This window comes from Saccostrea echinata, unplaced genomic scaffold (assembly GCF_033153115.1).
Source record: "Saccostrea echinata isolate AGI-Se365-2 ecotype Australia unplaced genomic scaffold, CSIRO_AGI_Sech_v1 ptg000033l, whole genome shotgun sequence".
NCBI lineage: Eukaryota > Metazoa > Mollusca > Bivalvia > Ostreida > Ostreidae > Saccostrea > Saccostrea echinata.
In genome coordinates this window covers 22,549,739-22,572,007 of record NW_026889782.1, presented here as the reverse complement: position 1 = coordinate 22,572,007, position 22,269 = coordinate 22,549,739, and the positions used below count along the sequence as shown (strand labels likewise).

General features: G+C 33.9%; 3 protein-coding genes across 5 annotated transcripts in view; all 3 read right to left on the bottom strand.

Annotated features, from left to right (window-relative positions):
- LOC133199050 (uncharacterized) overlaps window positions 1-22,269 on the bottom strand; it is a 269,846-nt gene that overhangs the window by 124,629 nt on the left and 122,948 nt on the right. The gene's annotated exons all lie outside the window — the stretch shown is intronic.
- Window positions 10,365-11,973, bottom strand: LOC133198279 (uncharacterized). Its single transcript, XM_061334397.1, has 2 exons — window positions 11,874-11,973; window positions 10,365-11,245 (listed from the first exon to the last, which is right to left on the bottom strand). The coding sequence occupies exons 1-2, from the start codon at window positions 11,971-11,973 to the stop codon at window positions 10,365-10,367; spliced, it is 981 nt and encodes a 326-aa protein (XP_061190381.1).
- On the bottom strand, window positions 18,124-20,481 carry LOC133198278 (fibroleukin-like). Its single transcript, XM_061334396.1, has 4 exons — window positions 20,442-20,481; window positions 19,776-19,912; window positions 18,943-19,087; window positions 18,124-18,383 (listed from the first exon to the last, which is right to left on the bottom strand). The coding sequence occupies exons 1-4, from the start codon at window positions 20,479-20,481 to the stop codon at window positions 18,124-18,126; spliced, it is 582 nt and encodes a 193-aa protein (XP_061190380.1).

Here is a 22,269-nt window from a genome sequence, read left to right as displayed (position 1 = left end):
GTAGCTTCCTTGTAGCAGTCTCAGCTTGTAGGAACTTGAAAAGGGTTGTCACAAATATCAGACCTTGTTCTTGTAGGAAGATTTTGGGCATTTTTGACCACTAAATGTTGGAAAAAATTCAAGCGATGTAAATCATTTGAGGATATGTCATTCCATAATTCACATTCATAAAGTACTGAAGGTAAGACAATTGATTTGTAAAGATGTGAGAGTGTTAAAGGGTTTAGGTATCGAGATCCAATATCATTAAGAGCGAAATATGATTTTTTTTTCCCCTTTTCGGCATGCAGAGATAATCCTATCTGAAAGGTTGCACTTATTATTGATGAGAATGCCAAGATGGTTGCAGTTGTCCAAACAAGGAATGATATCATTACCCAGATACCATACATAGTCGGAGTCTACTTTTACACTTTTCGCTCGAAATCTTAAAATGCAAGATTTTTGGGCATTGAACGTAAATCGCCACTTTCTAGAATATTGGTATGAAATATAAAGCATTGCTTGAAGGGATGCAGGTGAAAGTCCAATGCATGCTAGATCATCTGCCAGTGAGGGACAGCTGCTTGAAATATTAAGAATGCCAGATTTATTAGATGATTTTTCCAGACTTTAAAATAAATCATTAATGTACACAAGATACAAAAATGTAGAAAGAACACCGCCTTGTCTGACGCCCTGTTGTACAGGTAACCATCTAGACTGAGATTGATTAACTATAATAGCACTTGATGTATCAACATGACAGTCATTTAGTATAGTCCAAAGTTTGCCTGTTACATAAAGTTTATGCAGTTTCAAAAAGAGAGAATGTCTCCATACAGTGTCTAATGCTTTGGTATTATCTAAAAAAAACTAACATAAACATTGTTACCCTGTTCTTAATTATGAAAAATTGTTTCATGTAAGTTGAAAGACGCTGTCAGACAACCTAGCTTCTGTTGTAAACCTTGTTGTTGGAGATTAGGGAATGCTTTATTACCTAAAGCATGTTCAGAAATGCGGGTATGAATGATACTTTCAAAAATCTTTAAGAAGCATGATAATAAAGCGACTGGTCTGTAGTTATTGCAAGAGGTTTTGGATTTTCCTCCTCCCTTATACAGAGGCACAATGGAAACCTGTTCCCATTAAGATGGTATTGTACCAAACAACATAAGAGCATTAAACAAATTTACGGTACATTCAAAAACACCGAAGATAACGTGCTCATATGTAACTCGATCAGCACCAGAAGCTTTTCTGTATTTGAGTTTGCGAATAATGGGCGCTAACTCGGTTACAGTAATTGTCTATCCGATGAACCGTTAACGGGTTTAGTGGACAATATATCCAGGCACGCAGCATTTGGGTCACCCGTACCGTTACCTTTTCTGTTCATGTTTTTCGAGCACGCCGGGGCACTCGAAGGGGTGCTAATGGGAGATGTTTGTAACTTCTTTGGAACAGCATTCCCATCTTGCTTTGGTGAAGACAAACGGACCCCAGCTGACGGACTATCAATTACTTGTTCGGATACCATATCTGCATATGACTTTTGCGGAGTTAAAGAGTTGACTTGTTTCTGAAAGTTAAGACTCACTTTCTTTAATCGTTCGATCTCTGCATTGGTTTTATTTAAAACAGTCTGAAAATGACTATGATCTCCTTCAATGTGTTTAAGGTTATCCGTCGTTAACTTATGATAAAAGCCATATTTCGTAAAGTTAGAGGCTGTTTCGGTCTTGAGACATTCAAATTCAACTCAAAGCTGTTCATTCTCTGAACAAAATGTTCTAAGATCAGAATTCAGCTAGTCTACAATTTTAATCTTTGAACAAAGGGTCTCCTCTATTTCGGTCATTCGCTGAGTTAGCGATTGTACAAGAACTCTCAACTCTACCAATTTAATTTTTGATACATCTGTAATACATGTTGAGCTTTTATTTCTGTCAAACACATTGTCAATACAAGATATGTCACCGTTGATGAACATTTGTAGAGTGAAACAATCTCTAGCATACTTCTCAATACTTGGGCTACTCTTGGTAGACTTTCTGTTTATTAGCTTTCCAGGTGGACAGTCTGAATGATCTTTGGCCCGTGAGCTTAATATATAACGGTACCAACAAACCATACTCTCATTGTGTGAACAAAGATCCAGTAACTTACCGATGTATATTTCTTTTGGCAAATTGTGAAATGCATTGTCTAAATTTGCTACACCGGATTGATTTATTGATTGATTGTTTATTGTTTAAAGCCGAGTCGGCAATATTTCAGCCATGTTTCGGTGGATAACTTTTTTTTAAATACTCGGTTTATGAAAGGTTTTTGGTTTCTCTGGCGGCCCCCAGTGAGCCTACTCTTTTTCGAAATCCAGAGAAACGATCTTTTACGTGCCAAGGGGGTTGTAATCCTTGACACGGGGCACCATTTAATGTCCCGTCCGACGGACTTAAAATTTAAAAAATATGTAAACTGTTAAAAATATGTAAACTGTTAAAAATTAAATTGATCTATGAACAAGTATTTCTCATCAAAATTGTTTTCTTTATTTTATTCTAAATTTTACTGTAATAATCAGTTTCTTGTAGATATTCTAAAATTTTATAAACATTAACATTTGTAAAAAGTTCATACATCGTTCTCACATTACCAAAAAGTCTACTTCGAATAGGCGTGAAATTGGAACATTCTAAAAGCATATGGTTTATAGTTATCGGACAGTCACAGGATATGCATTCTGGCTGAGACTCCCGATTCAATAAGTATTCATGTGTAATTTTTGAATGACCAATACGTATTCTTGAAATAATTACTTCGTCTTGACGTTTCAAACCGAAGTCAGATGATCTGTTAATTTTGTTTTCAATAGCATAAAGCTTACTTTCATCACAAAAATCCCAATAAATTTGCCAAAGAGAATCAACATAAATTTTAACTAGATATTTCAAATCGGTGTAAGGAATTTTGAATAAAGTAATTTCATGTTGAAGTGCAGTTTTTGAAGCATTGTCGGCCTTAGTGTTTCCAGGGATGCCGATATGACTCGGAATCCAACAGAAGTTAACTGTTTTACCTTGTTGCCCGAAATGATGATATTGAATTAATATATCTAAAATGTAAGGTTGATCAATGTTCTTATTTTGTATAGATTGTAAGCAAGAGAGCGAGTCCGAAAATATTGTAAATATGTTTTCACTAGAAGATTTGATATATTCAAAGGCAAGTTGAATGGCTTTTGCTTCTGCTGTAAAAATTGTTGCTTCATTTGGAAGCCGTGTACAGAAAACACTGCCTTCCATCACTGCAGCTGATGTAACTCTATTTTTATCCTTTGACATGCGATTAAACTGTTCATAGGAGAAGTTCGAAAAGCTCCTAAGCACAGTCGAAGGCCTTGATGATGGATTGCATCAAGAGCTTTTGTGCATGAAGTTCTTGCAGAGCCATATACAATACAGCCATAATCTAACTTGGATCTTACTAAAGAGCGATAGAGTTTTAAAAGAGTATTTTTATCCGCTCCCCCCCCCCCCCTCCATTTTGTATTTGAAATAACTTTGATAACATCTAATGCCTTTGTACATTTTTCTTTTAACATTTTTATATGTGATACAAAAGAGAGTTTACTATCAAAAATTATACCTAAAAATTTTATCTCTTTAACTACTTTTATAGGATTTCCATCTAGCAGCAAACGTGGTTCGTCATGAGCTTTCCGTTTAGAGCAAAAATGTACACAAGGGGTTTTACTTTTTGAGAACTTAAATCTATTTACATCAGCCCAATTTTGAATCTTATTTAGACAGAACTGTAATTTTCGCTGAATATAATTCATATTTTTGGATTTATAACAAAGAACAAAATCATCGACATATAAACTTCCATGCATATCATTTTTAAGCACTTCTGCTAAGCTGTTAATTTTTATACTAAATAAAGTGACTGATAAAATACTACCTTGGGGCACACCCATTTCCTGTTCAAAACTTTCCGAATAAGTAGACCCCAAGCGTACTTTAAAATGTCTATCATTCAAAAAATTCTTGATAAAAATGAGCAAATGTCCTTTAAGGCCCATATTGTTAAGATCTTCCAAAATGCCATGTCTCCATGTAGTATCGTATGCTTTTTCCAAATCAAAAAATACAGATACAACATCGCAGTACAGTTAAGGCTACACATGAAGATAATATGGTAATGAGGTCATAATGAGGTTTGACGTCATGACAGTTGCTCCGCCTTGATAGATCCATATAAGGAAATAGAGCTCATAAAAGCTATTTAATGATGATTGCGAGAATTTGTAATGAATGTCTGTATTTTCAGGTTTAAATAAATAAACATTAGTGATTTTCTCTTATATAGTAACAACACGTCTTCGAAATAATTCTCTTTTTATTGTGTCGTTTGGCTGCATTCGGCTTCAGTCAAGCGCTTGCACTCGGTGACACGGAATGATGTTTACATCTAAAAACGTGGCGACAGCAGCTGAGATATGCACTGGATAAATGCAACAATCAGACATTCTTTAAAGAGAATAGGGATAAAATAAGAGACCTGGGCCTTGTTTATCTTTTTGATGAGAAGATGATGACGTTATTTCGGGAAAACATGGAAAACTGAGACGATCCGCACTACCTCCCTAGGTCCCTTTGTGTTCATTAAGGTATGTATGTGCATATGTATTAACATGTAGACATACTATTCTTTACATCGATGTAAAATAACCGTGAACATGTACAATAAGATGTATTGTTACAGTCCGTCACAAACTGCAATGCAGTGCCTTGTGTGTAAACCCCCCCCCCCCCCCCCCCCCACATAAACAAAACACACACATTATGAAAGTTGCACACTTTTAAACATGCAATGTACAAACATGTAACATAATATAAGCACAGCACGTCATGATATCAAATAGTATAATTTAGATGCAGTCACACAATGTATTTGTGAAGTCAAACTGCACAGTGTACAATGTATGTGCACTGTACATACAAGAGTATAAGACCCTATAAATTTTAATTTATACCTCTGGCAATCAAAAATATGTGAATTTTAAGATTTCAGTTTTTACCAGGGCTTCATATTTTAAATTAATCATAGAACTTTTACTATCTGTATCACTAGGCTGTAAATTTGTGGAATTTCTACATTAATGAAGATAAAATGTTTGAATTTTCATTTGTCTGACTACATGTACATTAAGTCAGTCTTATATGTATATACATGTATTTATGTACTGTTTATATGTATAATTCTTTTGTCATTTTAGCTGTCACAGAACTGGTTAAAACTGGAATTTACATCAGCTAGAACTATCAAAATAGATGCATCAATTTCTCCACCGGGTATGATCACACTAAAGCATTTCACATTAATTTTATAGTATGCCAGTGTTAAATATTTTTTTTTAATGTTGTATAGGTGAAAGAATTAAATGTTATCTCTATACTATTGATTTTTTTTTTACTTAAATTAAGTATAGCTACCAATTCGACTCTTGCAAATGTCGTAGGTTTCAATTTCCCAGAAAAGTTTTGTATCAAAAGTTTGTTTCCATTTATTTTGTGAATTTCAGAAAATATAGTATAGCATGGTTTGTTTTGTAAAATGCAATGTCATTTCATTCTACAATAGTAATCATTATGTTTCTCACTCATTACATATATATTGTGTTGTAGCTACTCCCAAACAATTTGAACAATTTATTTAGGCAGCAAGTGTTTCCACCAATAAAATAAAAAGGTATGCTCCATATAAGCTCTAAACCATACATATTCCTAGCAAGATTATTGAAATGTTTTGATAATAAAAACAGTAGAGTCATGTATATGCTTTCCATGTTACTCAATGCATTCTTTTGAGTATCACTTTTTTAAAACACCAATGAACTTTCCATAATGGTATTTCATTTTGTTTTCAGAATTGATTTCATCCAGAAGAACTGTTTGAACTGTGGACTGTTTTAAAATATTTTGCACCTGCTCAGAAATCCCTTCACAACCTGCCTTTGAATTTGAAAAGCTGTTTTTAATTAAATAAATTTTCTAGATAAATAATACTTTGAATTTTTAACAGTACAATGGTGTGAAAGTTTGAAGGCTGTTAAGATTTGAATATCTTTACTTGATTGTATTCTGACAGGCGCGTAACTGCCTATACGCAGATGTGTACACATCGTTTTCAAATTTAAAAAATGTGGGGGGGGGGGGATGAGAGAGAGAGATTTGTGAAAAGAGAAAAAATATCAATACCACCCAGCAAATATTTGTGTTTTAAATTATTTTATCTCGTACTGTTTCGATTCAAATTCAAATTTTATATTACCATGTCTTTATAAAAAAAATTGTAATGTTTCATTAAATCATTGCCACAACCAATTAAAACATTTATTAATTTGTAATTCTTCTACAACACATTGATAATTTTTTTTAAAGATCTTTGAGAAAATATCAACCATTGAATGCTGTGATCCACAAGAATATGATTTGAAATGTAACATTATTTTTGTTAATAATTGAAATTAATTATATTTGTTGCTGAAAGTTAAAAAAGAGTAGATGATACCAATATATCATTTTAAAAAATATTCAGCCTCTACAGGTACAATAAATTATTTAACTTTGTGTTAAAAACAATATTACTATGTCTTGTATTTTCTAAAGAAAATCGAAATGGCATGATTTTGAGTGAAATATTTGGTAAAACCCATGAGCTTTCAGGGACTTTGCCCCTACATGTAGGTCCTCATCAGGGCTTCGCCCTGGACCAACGGGGGTCTCAAAGCGGACCCCAGCCGTTCTCTGCGTACGTTTCACTTCAATTCTGGCTACGCGCCTGTCTGTGCTTTTGGATACCAACAAGATCTTAATTTCAGCATGTATATTGTGTTCACCTGTTCTTTAACAGCTGTGTTTCTTGATTACAAAGTTTTACTATGATTATCTTGTTTGCGCATGGATTGATAATAACTCAAAAAAATGAGACTAAAGCCCCCCCCCCCCCCCCACCCATGTGATTTGTGCTAAATACCCAAAAAGGTAAAACCTGATGTAAACACTGTTTAAAAATTTATTTTTACATGCAAGTAAGGTAAATGGTATCAAAGGAGCCAGAGGCAAATTGGTGAAGGGGGGGGGGGGGGTAGATCTGTAGAAAGGAAAACAGGTTATTAAATACAGGAGTAGGCACCCCAGTCCCTTCCTCCTGTTCTTAAAACTTTTAACGTAGTCTAGAATCACTTAACAGTTGATTATTTTGATAACTAAAATAATCACACATGTATTAAAAAAAAAAAAAAAAAAAAAAAAAAAAAAAAAAAAAACCTAAGTTCTGTTGGAGATATCATTTCTGTGTGTCTAATGGGGAAGAATAAATATTTTATCATTGATAGCGGCTGTCTATTTTGTATTACAAATGATTGAATCTTTCAATATTTTTAACCATGGGCATTTTCCAATTGATTTACATGATGTTGCGGCAAAATTTAGGCCTATTGTTGACGAACGGAGGAAATGCGGTAGGTGTCAAATACGTCTTGTGTAGCGTATAAAAGAACGAAGATATACAAAACAAAGTAAAGTCAAGGATTTTTTTATGCATACCGATTTGATTTAATGAAGTAAAGCCCAGCACAGTCCGTAGGTATTATTTGTTCAAAATTTGCGTGGTACACAAACTCTATTAAGTACCACAGAGTTATCTCCCATGCTGGGTCAATGATGCGTTTGAAAACTATATTTAGAATGATTGTGTTAAGATTTCAATTTTTAATCAAAAAGAGCAAGGGCAATGCGACAACCCAAGAGGTAGGTTTTTATTTTAAATTCTTTACTTTATTGTATAGTTTTTAAAAAGTGATGCTCATTTCTTTATAATTCATTAGGCAATTTAAAATTTCCGATTAAATGATGAAAAATACCCTATTTTTGAATACTGGTGTTTGTTTTCAATGAATAACTTAAATATCCCAGAAATCTGTCTGAATGAGCATCAGTTTTTCGATAGAATAGATTCTAAGGGACACAATGAAACATTGTACAGTTCAAATATTGTATGCCTTGCCCTTGCACTTTTTGGTTACATTTGACATTTCATATTGGACCTAAAATCGGAGCTCACGTGACTGTAGAGGGTCACATGATGACAAAAAATACCGATGTGAAAAGCGATGGACAAACTCTTCATAAAGCCATTAAGATATTTCAGATAGAGTTTCATACTAAAAAATAAGACGGTTGAACTTTAAGTGTCTCGTTTTTGGTGCCTTTTTATAGAAAATGTTGCCTTAACTGTACTGCGATGCTCTTTTTTGATAAAGGCATCTCGAATATAGGTTTCCAGTCGTACCTACTGGTCAATAGTACTTCGGTTTTTTCTAAAACCGCATTGTATATGAGATAAAATATTATTGGTTTCAAGAAACCATATAAGGCGTTCATTAATCATCCTTTCCATGGTTTTACATAAGCAGCTTGTTAAAGCAATTGGTCGGTAATTATTAGGATCTGTATGGTCCTTTCCAGGTTTTGGAATAGGAATAATTGTAGCTTGGGCCCAGGAAGGTGGAAAATGACCTCGTTCCCAAATTGTATTAAAAATTTGGAGAAGACATTCTTTACTGTTTATAGGAAGGTGTTTAATTATTTGATAATGGATTTGGTCCGGTCCTACAGCTGTATCATGAGATTTTTGAAGTTCGTCAATAGTAAATGGATGATTATAGCATTCATTGTTTTCAGATGTAAAATCTAACTTTTTCTTTTCTTGTGAAATTTTATATTTACTACATTTTGGGCTCACATTATTTGTGGAGGAATTTTTAGATATTGTATTAGCTATTTCATTTGATATTTGTTTTTTATCCGTAATAATTTGACTTCCAACATTAAGATGTTGATATCTTTCAGGACCTTTTCCTTTAATTTTTCTTATTGCGTTCCAAACGTTATTGATAGGAGTATGCGAATTAAGGTTGGAAACGAAGTTTTTCCAAGATTTTCGTTTATTAAAATTTATAGTTCTCCGAGCTTTTGCTCTAAATATACGGAAATTGCTTAAATTTGGTGATGTTGGTAATCTATTAAACTGTCTTTCTGCTTTTTTGCGAGCTTTTATAGCATTTTTACATTCTTCTGTAAACCATGGTTTTTTAATTCTAGTAGAATTTGTCGAGGATTTAGGTATGCATTTATTTGCAGTATGTAATAGTATTTCAGTAAATTTTTGAATTGGATCAGGATTGTTTTCGAACTTTTCAGCCGAAATATTTTGTAAGCATAAGCTTTCAAATTGCTTCCAATCGGCCTTGTTTAGTTTCCAGTTTGGAGTAGAACTATTTTCCTCGGGTTTATTTACTTTAATTATAATTGGGAAATGATCACTCCCACATAAATCGTCATGTACTGACCAACTGAAATCCAAGAGTAAAGAAGGATCTACTAAAGTAATATCTATTGAAGAATATGAACCATTACCCGGATGCAGGTAAGTACTAGAGCCGTCGTTAAGTATACAAAGATTATGATGTGATATTGCATCTTCAATTTTTTTTCCCTTTATCTGTTATTTTGTCGCTACCCCATAATGGATCATGGGAATTAAAGTCACCCATAATCATAAATGGAGCAGGGAGTTGTTGTATTATTTTTGTAATTTCTAAAGTTTGTAAATTATAGTTTGGAGGTACATACACAGAACAAAGTGTAATTGTTTTTTCAAGAGGAAGACGTATAGCTACAGCTTGTAGATTAGTTTTCAAAGCTACTTGGCTGTGAATGTATTTATTGTTAATTGCTATTGAAGTACCACCAGATGCTCTCTCAGTTTGAGCATAGTGGTTATACATACTATAGTTTTTAATATTAATTTTATCTGTTTCTTTTAAATGTGTTTCTTGTAAACATATAGCTACCGGGCAATGGTCCTGAATAAGTAAAGATAATTCGTTAAAGTTGACTTTAAAACCTCGACAATTCCATTGTATAAACATAGGATGATTCATTTTTTATTTATTATGAGAAATGGGGGATATCCTCCCTTTATTTTTTTGGGTGACGTACTTCGAACTTGCGAGGAGGAATGGCAGGGTGTAATGTCCATCTCCTCGAAGACCCCAAAATTATTGTGGAGAGTGACGGCATCTCGTGCCCCTTTGGGCAAACGATCACTCGACTGCTTGGGGATGTTTTTGAGGGAGACTTGTTTTGTCTCCCTGTTGGTGTTGATTTATTCGCAGCCGATGGCTGTGATGTAGCCACAGCTACGGTTTTTGGTGCAGCCGCAACTGCAGGACCTGCAGAAGCAGGTATTGAAGTGGGTTTACCTTTGTCATTAGATGACAAAGGTATTTTACATGATGAGGCCTGCTGAAATTAGTCTTTTTCAGAGACCTGTGTAGACATGTCCTTCAAAGAGGACGATTTTACAACAGTTGCATATGTTGTCAAATTTGGTTTCGGGACACTGTACATATTTACCAATTTTTTGGCTTCTGAGTAAGGTATTCTTTTTTCAACCTTTACCTTTTGTATCTCTTTCTCTTTTTTCCAAATTGGACAATGTTTAGAGGAATCCATGTGCCCGCCCTTACAGTTTCTGCATTTGGGGTCTTTTTGACAACTTTTACCATCATGTCCCTCTTCACCACACTTGAAGCATGCTTCAGAGGCTTTACAATTGGATTGTCCATGTCCAAACCGCTGACATTTGAAACAACGCAGCGGATTTGGAACGAACATCTCGATTTTCATTTGGTAGAGCCCAACCTTTATATTTGTAGGAAGTGTTGGCATGCCAAAAGTCAAAAGGTATGTATTTGTTGGTTCGATAATATCATTCCGTTTTTTGGTAAATCGTTTAACAGAGATCACTCCCTGGGCTTCTATTTCAGATTGAATCTCCTGTTCAGGAATGTCATCCAGGTCGTGATCTCTGTCGAACAGTATGCCTTTGCTTTGGTTTAATCCACTGTGGATTTTACCAATAACAGGAATATTGGCAAGCATTTTTAAACCTAACAAGGAAGTTGATTGTTGTTTTTTGGTAACTTCAATAAGTAGAGCACCAGATTTCAACTTTTTGACATTTTTGGGAGTACCGATGATGCCTTGAATACCTTTTTGAATGACAAATGGCGATACCTTTGTTAAAGGCTTCGTATGTTGGTCTGATATTTGTGCTTCAAGTGTGATGAAGCGGGGCCAATGTTCCACAACAGAATTAAGTTGTTCATCGTTAAAAGAAATATCGAAACCTGCTGGGTAACAACGTTTTTTATGAGAGAGCCATGATTAGAGGAAAAGAGTTTCAGAATCCTTGCTCCCCGTCCGCCTCGGAGCGCCAACAAGGGCGATATCTAGTCAAACGGATATCCAGTAAGAATGACACCAAGAAGATACAAAGAAACTATACTGAGACACGATATGCCTGATTGACCCTCAGCCACCGATTAATATATAAATATCAACTTGGAAACGTAGGCGTATTGGAAATTGCAAAACAGAGACAAACAGATAATTAAAAATACCAGCCGATTGATCAAGTCGGGCCAAACTTGACCTCCCGTCTAGATGAATATGGGGCCAAAGTGGAGTGTTGGTCTATCAGGTGCATTATACCCAGCACCTGCAGACCTCAGCCACCAGGATCCCCTTCTCCACCAACACGGGTCGCAACCCACGGCCAACAGGTTGCCCCATTTAGTCGCCTCATACGACATGCAAGGGGGTGCCAGGGACCTATTCTTGTCACCCCGGGTCCCCACGGGGGCCGGATTGATTTATTACTATATCATTGTCAATGTCTTAAGAAATCTGTGGGCTTTGCATAGATTTATGAATTGCATAAGTATGAGCCATATCATAATCTTGAAGTAGAAGTACCCACTGCATCAACACGTTTGTCAGTGTTGTTTAACTGCATCGGCGCAATACTGGATTCATTAGAGCTGTCAAAAACACGTCCACTACTAGCCGCCGCCATTGGAATACTAATGTATTGTATTTGTAGCTTTCAACATAAAATTTATCTGAAATAATTTTGAATATCTCTTAATTTTCTATTGGACAATAGCAATTCGTCAAAATGAGACTTTTATTTTGATTGACAGCTTCTTAGTACTATTATGGCTGATATACATGTAAGGCTGAAATACTGCCGACGCGGCGTTAAACAATAATTAATCTTTAATTAGCAATACCTTTACAACTACATGTACATCTCGACTACAATTAAAAAAAATCAGCACGATAAAAAGCCATGAAACAAAGAAAAGCATTCATTTTTCCTAAGGGCGAACCTCGCATAAAGCACATCGAGATGCAGTATTTCTTTTCTCTGGAATGGATTTTAAACACATTTTTTAAAAACAATATACTAGGTAATGGTCGATAGTATTTTTTATGCCCCCGGATCGAAGGATCCCGGGGGTATATTGTTTTTGTCCTGTCTGTCTGTTTGTCTGTTTGTTTGTCTGTTTGTCTGTCTGTCTGTTGTCAACTTTAACCTTGCCCATAACTTTTGATGGGTTGGAGCTTTGACTTTCATATTTCACATGTGTATTCCTTGTGACAAGACCTTTCTTTGGGTACCATCATATTTGACCTTTTGACCTTGGACTTTGACCCACTTTTGCAAAATTTTTTGAGACTTTAACCTTGGCCATAACTTCTGAACAGTTGGAGCTGGGGGTTTCAAACTTCACATGTGTATTCTTTGTGACAAGGCCTTTTTTTGGATACCAACCACTTTGAACTTTTGACCTTGACCTTGGACTTTGACCTACTTTTGAAAAACTTTAACCTTGGCCATAACTTTTGAACAGTTGGTGCTTAGGGTTTCAAACTTCACATGTGTATTCCTTGTGACAAGACCTTCCTCTGGATATCAACCACTTTGACCCTTTTGACCTTGACCTAGGAGTTTGACCTACTTTTGAAAAACTTTTACCTTGGCCATAACTTTTGAATGGTTGGAGCTAGGGCTTTCATACTTCACATATGTAATCCTTGTGACAAGACCTTCCTTTGAATACCAACGACTCTGACCTTGACCTAGGAGTTTGACCTACTTTTGAAAAACTTTAACCTTGGCCATATCTTTTGAATGGTTGGAGCTAGGGCTTTCATACTTCACATATGTAATCCTTGTGACAAGACCTTCCTTTGGATACCAACCACTTTGACCCTTTGACCTTGACCTAGGAGTTTGACCTACTTTTGAAAAACTTTAACCTTGGCCATAACTTTTGAATGGTTGGTGCTAGGGCTTTCATACTTCACATATGTAATCCTTCTGACGAGATCTTCCTTTGGATACCAACCACTTTGACCTTGACCTTGACGTTTGACTTTTTTTTTAAAAACTTTAACCTTCACCATAACTTTTGAACAGTTGTATCTAGGTCTTTCAAATTTCACAGGTGTTTTCCTCGAGACAAGATCTTTCTTTGGGTATCAACATTTTTTATCTTTTGGCCTGGATTTTGACTTGCATTTGAGAAACTTTAACCTTCGACATAAGCTGCCATACGGGGGCATAGTGTTTCACAAACACATCTTGTTTTGGATGGTGTCCGAAGTATTCCGATTAGTTGTTGAGCAAATCAGGCTGTTTGTACTGTGGAAGGGTTTCTATGAAAAATGCATTAATGGTAGCTGTATTCATTGAGAAATATAGAAAGTATTTTCACTATTTTTTGCTAGGCCTGCCAACGGAATACATTTTGCCTTCACAGTCAGATTTCTATGGCTTGATGAATTCTATTAGTATTTATATCGAATTCAATCAAACTTGCATAAAATATTTAGTCAAAATAAGAAACATGGTATATACAATAAAATTAATTCATCAATAGCTATCAGGAATTGGTGCGTAGTGGATACACAGATTTTTCAATATCTGCTTTCGTGATTGCGTCGTTATCCCTACGATCATCATATTATTAAAATATACAATTTAATGGCAGAAAAAAAATCTTTAATTTTTTTGTGTTTGTAAAATTTATACAATTTTAACCGAAAAAAGTTCATGTAGATCAAAAGAAAATAAACAGAAAGTCTCAACACTTTGCTGCATTTCATTTCCAAATTAAAAAAAAAAATCCCACTTTTCATTTCCTACATTTTTAAGAGTTTTTTTTCCCGACATGAATAAAACAGTATTTTTACAGGCAGTAAAACTGAAGCTGAAGACTTTCCTTATCGAAAATCAAAATCTTTAAACACTAAATAATTGACATACAAATAAGGTACATGGTTTGCTTTGCTTTTAAAGAAACCAATGTTGAGTCTGAGATCAGTATCAATGTGTCGGGCATGAATTAGGTGCAGTCACTGACATAACATAATCCAAGCGTAATTGACATTTTAGAGCGATTATTCATAATTTTGGTAGACATAAAATGCATATTCAATCACTTTGTATATACAATATTCCAATTATTTGGGGGGGGGGGCATAAGTGTTTCACAAACATCTCTTGTTTACATCACCTCTGTGAAAAATTTTTCTCTTTTTTACGGTTTTTGGAAATCTGAAAATCAGAAGAATGTGTATATATTGGTGTTTCATTACGAAAAAATACGTTGTCCCAATATATCTTCAATGACGGATCTTATACACACAAAAGCGAAAAAACTCTACTTTTCCTTTAAAATGATAACCTGTAGCAAACTGAGATACTGACCTTCAGAAAACATGATTATTTGACCTTTTACCCCATATCATACCCACAATAAGTAAGTAAGACCTGTTACTGCTGTTAAGAACACGAATCTTGCACCATTACGTTCTTCTGATATGTAAGACGTTAAGCCATATCAATATCATTCTCTGTCCAGAGTTGTCTTCCGCGCTGATCCAAACACCTCGGTTAACGCTCCTTGTACAAGATTCTTGTTCAGGTTTTAAAAAGAGAATATTTAAACTTCAAATCATAATAAAATTTAGTGTAAATTTCAATAGATATAACAGTTTATCATCTATACTTATAAATTAATAAATTTTGCAAATAAACTCCGAAACGGGTGCACCAGAGTTCTTACTTACTCCTCTGAGAATACACATGATACAAGATGATGTCCGTAAACTATATTTAGATTTCACTTGCATTGTAAGTATCGTACATTAAATTAAAAGTCTACTTTTATTTTCTATAAACAGCCATGAAATAGCAAAAACGTGAGTAAGGTGGCGTTTTCGGTTGGCGGATCTAAGTTACTTGCAATTTTTAATGAAACTGACAACAAGCAATCGTTTATTTATTTTATTAAACGTCATTACTGAATTATTCAATCAAAACTTGATTTAAGTGATATAAAAGAAATAAGTTGTGGTAACTGATTAAAAAGGAAAATGTGCAAATTATTTTCGTCATTCACCGATCGTAATATTGACGGAAGCTTCTAGAACATCATATAGCATCGAGCCCGATGTTAAAAAGAAAAACGAAGCGATTATAGCTGCTTTAACATAAAAAAAGCTTTTGTGTGAATGGTCATTGAAATAATGGTAAATCATTGATAACACTGTAAGTTGTGAATATATTTATATATAGAAAGACTATTACATACACTGTATAAGTAGTAGGTTTTCCTAATAAATTTATCGGTAAAATTTGTATATATATATTCCTCACTGAGAGCATCGTGGCAACGAACCCGAAGTACAATTTGTACTTCGTAATAAACTTGCTTACATGAAAAGAGAATACTAATGAATAAGGCATTATTCAAATACAATTATGCTGTAATTTTTTGTGCTTTAATCAATACATTTCAGTTTTTTCTGAATACAGTCTTTGTGTGAAATACTCGGCCTATTCCAGTGGCAGATCCAGGAATCTTGAAAAGGGGGGGCAACTAGTTTGGGGTTGGGGTAGGGGCCCACGGACACACAAAAAAAAATTGATTTATTAAATTTTATGTATATTTTGGACATAAAACGGGAGGGGGGGGGGGGCTGGGCCCCCTCTCTGAATTCGCCAGTGTACTCATAGGGCGTTATATAAAAGCTATTTTTTACACAGGTACTTGGGCCTTGGATTATGAATATGTATGTATGTACCTTATTGATATGTAAAAAAAAAAAGAGGTAAGGTACAGTTTTTACATATCAATAAGGTACATACATATTTATAATAGCATAATATAATATGCTTTCCTAGCACGTTCTGATAGTTGTTCAGCTGCAAATTTCATTTTTCCATTTATAAACCAAGACCCGAGTACCTGTGAATTTTTACAAAAAGAAATATTTTTCTCAGTAAAATGTGCATATTCACTGCTTTTATTCTTGACGGAAATGCATAAGAGCATCAGAAGTACAATATCCATAACATAGTATATACAATATCCATAACATAGTATATAACAGGTTTCACAATGAACGTCAATTAATGATATTGTTATTTAAGCTTTACAGGGGGGGGGGGGGGCAGGGGGTTAGAGACGTACTTCTACTTCATGCGGGATTTTGAACAAAGTATTTCTTCCTACCATAAGCTGTCAGTAGAAACTACAGTATATATATTGTTAGATTTTTTCTGTCGGAAGTGGTATAAATTCAATTCCCCGCGCTTGCGCGGGATTTCATCTAGTTTATTTTAAAACTATCGTTCCTGAGAACGATTTATCTACTCTGTTATTAAGTAACTATTTTAAAATCTAAAAAAATACTTTAAGGGGATAATAGATTAAAAATAAGTTCTTTTTTACTGATGATTAATATGATTTAAAAACTTTTCTAATTTAATTTTTCACCATTTACAATTTTTCCAAGAATCTTGTACACCGATTGTTGACAAAGGTGTATACAGGAGCGTAGTGGGAACGACAACATCAACATATTAAAAGTACAATTTAATTGTGCCATTGACATCAAATATTAAGGTTCATTTTTTTCCAAAAAAAAAAAAAAATAAAATTGGAACCGAGGCATCCACCAGAGCAATTATTGCTTAGTGGATTAATTAGTTATATTTGCTCGTCCTTTCAAAATATTGCACGCATGGCAAAAGATCTGGGATATCTCCTTAGAAAAGCAGAATCTTGGATATATTGTACTGCAGAACATGACCATCAAATGTTCCTAATTATGTAACATAAATATCTTTAATACAGTGAAACCTGTATAATCCGATATTCACTGGGAGACAAATTTTGTGTGGGGGTAAACATGATGTCGGATTGCACAGTGTAAAGAACGTGGTCATTAGTAGGATTGGGTATGAAATTGAATGTCGGAATTCACATTGAAACGGAAACGGATTGCATGAGTGTTTAATCAGTTTCCACTATTATTTTTTTTACAATAGATAGTTTTCAGTAGGCCCAAATTATCAAGAGTTATTTCCCGTTGGTCGCCATATTGGAGGTCAACATGCTCATATTCCTTCATTATTTAACCAATTTTAACTTTTTATACTGGCCATTGTGGGGTAGGAAGCATTGTTTTCTAAAAATATACATTTGTTAAAGCCTCCTTTTTTCCATAAATTTTATTCCATAAAGATTTTCCTCCAAATATTTCTGCTACACCCTCTTAAATTTGTTTAGACAAAGAGGAAAAATTACCAGGTTGACCACCAAGATGGCGGCCAAGGGAAACAACTCAGAAAATACGTCGTATGAAAATCATCTATAGAGCAATCTTCATTCTAATTATCCATTCAGGAGCTTCATGTGCCAGGGATTGTAAATTAGAACGAATAATTTTTAATTTCCAATTTATTACAACACACACACACACAATGTACAGGTTTAACTGGGTACACTCAGTACAGAAAATTAACAATAATATATTGCTTCAAGAAACAGTTCAACCACAAGACCCCTTCAAAAATATAATCGTTTTGTTCCTCTATATAAAACATTGCAAAAAAAAAAAAGAATAAATGTAACAACATGATTGACATAGATTTTAAATTGTCTCTTTAATCAGTACCGTTTCGTCTAATTGATGGGTTGTCGTCAATCTGTAGCTTCTCATCTTTAAATATTGATCTGTTAAAAAAAAATGTTTCATAAATCTAAGCGTACTTTTTATAACTCTCGCATATTGTCTTATAATCATTTAAATGTTCATTGAAATACTAAAGAGTTACTATTGGATATGAATATTTAATTATGTATACCTAGTGATGTTTGATTAACATCATGGTCTCCTTGACAGGAATCCCGGAGATTACTGTAGGATACCAAGGCCGGCTCCAACTTGCCGGGTACCAGGGACCGTTGAGAAAGGCTATTCTACAACTGTTAAACCACCACCCTCCCCTTGTGCTACTGGAATTAGCACAGTTCTTGTCACTTCTGTCATTATCCCTGTCTGGAGTACTGAAGTACATACCAGACAGGTTATTGCGAGAAAGAGCTGTGTTTAACATACTGTCACCTACACAATAAAGGAATAAACTATGTTAAATATACTGTTACCTACACAATAAAGGAATAAACTGTGTTAAATATACTGTTACCTACACAATAAAGGAATAAACTGTGTTAAATAAACTGTCACCTACACAATAAAGGAATAAACTGAATTTATCATACTGTCACCAACACAATAAAGGAATAAACTGTGTTTAATATACTGTCACCTACACAATAAAGGGAAATTATTGAGGATAAACCAATCTTATGTATTTATATAGAAGTTAGGATTCAATTAACTTTAGGATCTGGTTTTAAAACAACAATTAAAAAATTCTTTTGGGTGCACAGGCGATAAACCGAGGTACATGTAAGCCTTATAAAAGTACAAGTTTCAGGGTGTGTCAGATTTCTGTTAACGCTAACATGCTAAGCATTGTCATTACCTAGTCTTCGGTTTTCAGATATCTATACTACATTATTAGATGTAAGTCACTTCTGATATTTTTATCAACTAACTTATTTCAATACCCTGTCAGATTTACATTAATCTCTCTCTTTCTCTGGTTTGTTACACGTACCTAAGGTTCCCGTGGCAGGCCCTGCAAGAAAGAGTTTATACTTTTCCGCTTCATTGGACACGGAGAATTGATCGTACAACTCGTACAGTCTATCTTTGTGTTTTTTAATGGAAACATAGAGGGATGAGACCTTTCCCTTTGTTATCTGATGAATTACGTCATTACCTGTATTAAGGTATAATTGAAATTAATTGATAAGTGCACTGCAATAAAATTAATTTTTGAGTTCATATTGTAAATAAATATATCCTAAAGACGAACAAGTAATTTCCTAAAGTTATATGATTTATAATGTATCCTTCAGTATCTTCAATATGTATATATTAAATTTTAATTCTTGTCATTTTGTAAGAGAGAGTATTGTTAACAAGGTATTTTCTCTATTCAATTTTATTTAAGAGTTCATTAACAGGCAGTGAATAAGAATTGTCGAATACAATATTACATTGTCTTAATATCAGATCAACGATTTGTTGCCAAATTTGAAAAATTTGCTACAATGGTCATTTGTCAAATTGCGGATCAAAGACTTATGCTTACCGATCCAGAAATTCTGTTCCGCGGCACCAAAACCATTCTTATAATCTGTCCAATTTCTGTCAAAGCTTAGGGATCCATCTATTCTTTTCTGAATTGCCTTGAAAAGTTTTACATATATAATTCATTATTGTGTAAAACATTTGCTTGATCTATATGTATCGGGTATCGTACGAATCCCTTAGACGTCAAAATCAATGATTCGAGTTTATGTAATATACATGATATAGGATATACAACATGATGTAGGATATACAACATGATGTAGGATATACAACAATTACAAAATAACATACCGTCCATCCACCATCCATTGTGTCCATGTCACAATATACCCTGATAGGGCGGGAGCTGGTTCCAAAGGGATAGATTTCGTACACCCCTGTATTAGGGCGACAATTATTTCGGAGGTCATTACAATCTACAGGAAGATCTATAAAAATGACGAAATTCCACTTTAAAATTTAAGAGCTATTTTATATGATAAGATAATAATTCAAACAAGTGCAAATTTAAACAGGCAATAAGAAGTAGATGAGTAGAATTTGTATAATATGTTAAAGATCATAGTTTTTATACCATTGTCAACATGAATACAATTAGTACTCTTGTTCACTTTCTCTTACCACTATAAACTCATTATAGCAACAAGTTAAACTAAATGAAAAATTAAAAAAACAGACAAAAAAAAAAGAATGATGGAGATGATATTAGAAATCACAAATTATGATATTTGAAAAATCGATTTAGATTAATTACAATTGAGAAAGCTAATTAAATGCTGAAACAAGATAGTTAAATTAACAAGATAGTTAAACAAGTGAGTTAATTTGAAGTTACTTCGTTGGAAAATATTTCAGAATAACTATAAATGAATCTCTTGGACCTGCTTCAAATGCAATCATAACCGCTGTGGAGTATTGCTGGTTATTAAATCTCATGTTTTGTGAGAGAATACATACAGTGATGAGAATAGTATCTCCATCCCGTCTCGTCCGACATTCCGGAAGTGATGTTTCTCCTGTGTATACGGCACTTCTTCAAACTCGGATTATAACCAAACAGTCTACATGTACACTCCCCTTGACAATTCAGGCCGCACTCGAACAACGACCCAGAGCTGTATTCTCCTAATAGTTCATTATTTGATATTTTATTATCAAATTCCGGTTTAGTAATGAATTCCCGAGTAATAAAGATACCTCGAGAGACCGCAAAGACGACGGCAATTAAACAAATAATACAAAGATCACTCATTCTGTCCTTGTGTGTAAGGCACTGCGTTCCAGGAATAATTTGCAAGTTGATGCTTCAGCCGCAAAGTATAAATATTAGAGCCTTTATCTATTACAGAGAAGTGATTGGCTACTGGTGACATATTCTGTATTTGACATCACTGAAATGTCGATTTTTTAGATGGAAAGGATTGGAGGTCTTAGACGGGAAATATGAAATCCGATATATACATTAATATTGCAATGGAATCTCTATCATTCATAGTATTAGATATTCATATAACTTTTGATCCATGTAATGAAAAGGATGATAATACATCTTTTCTTCATTTTTTGAGCGATTCTAATATACCACTTAGGTACATACTACTGTTTGCAAGTTAAAAAAACTTCATACAAAATAATTGCAGGAACCGCCTTTATAAGAAGGCCTTATTTTATTTGTAATATTGCCAAGCTAGTATGCTTAGAAACGAATTCATACTTGCATAAAGCTTTATGCTAGGGTAGTTGTATCGCGTTGTTCTTACCTGAAATTGCTCATCTTTTCAACGCAGATGTCACACTTCACATAAATATCACACAAATATCACATAAATATCAGTTTATATGTCAATTACAATACATTGACCTCGAAATTATTTATCTATATAATTACTTTGATAAATAATTGCAATTTAATTTTTTTAGAATTAATTTTGTTTATAGATTTGAACCAATGTTTTCCGTTTTCTTAGAAATACAAATTTAAATATAAAACTGGCTACTTTAGAAATATAAGGGAATCCTCGATTTTAAAATCTACTTTACAAACGACTCATATGTTTGCAATTACAATCTTTTGGTAAGTCAAATATCTATTGACATCTTTCCTATTTCCTAAGTATTATCCCCCCCCCCCTAGTTTTCAAATATATCATAAATTTTATTGTATACCATGTCATTACATCACATCAGTCGTTTTCTCTCTGCGAGCATTTAAATGCGCAAGAAGGTGCACTTGTCCGTTTAGGTGCTTAATCAGTACAGTAGTTCATAATCAGAAGCCTGTAACAAAATATATATTGATTCTAAATTATATAATACACAAACAAGTTTTCGTTTGTTTGTCTCTTGTTTAACGTCTCTCTCGAGAATTTCTCAAGCAAGAAAAGTACTTCAAGTTAATCTAATGTACAAAACAAGCCTGTGCAATTGACAACTGCTTTGATTTTTCATTTTCCTGTTTTGTACTCCTTTAGAATGAATGCTAAAGGATAAGATAAGGCATCAATGAAGATTAAAATTATTTCATTATGGCAAATTCAGTATCTTTGCCTTTTTAATAACAGTTCTTTTCTATACGTGTTTTTGTAAATATGAATCAACTACAAGATTATTTAATTACAAGTTACAAATAATATAAAGGATTTAAAATGAAGAAAAATTTAAAACTCATATACGATTTTGAAGCATTTCTTTCTTAGAAAATGAACTATGAGTACGAGTTGGATAACCCCTAGTAGAATTTAAATTTCTTCTAAAAGGCAATTATTTGTAATAATGAGTCTTACAA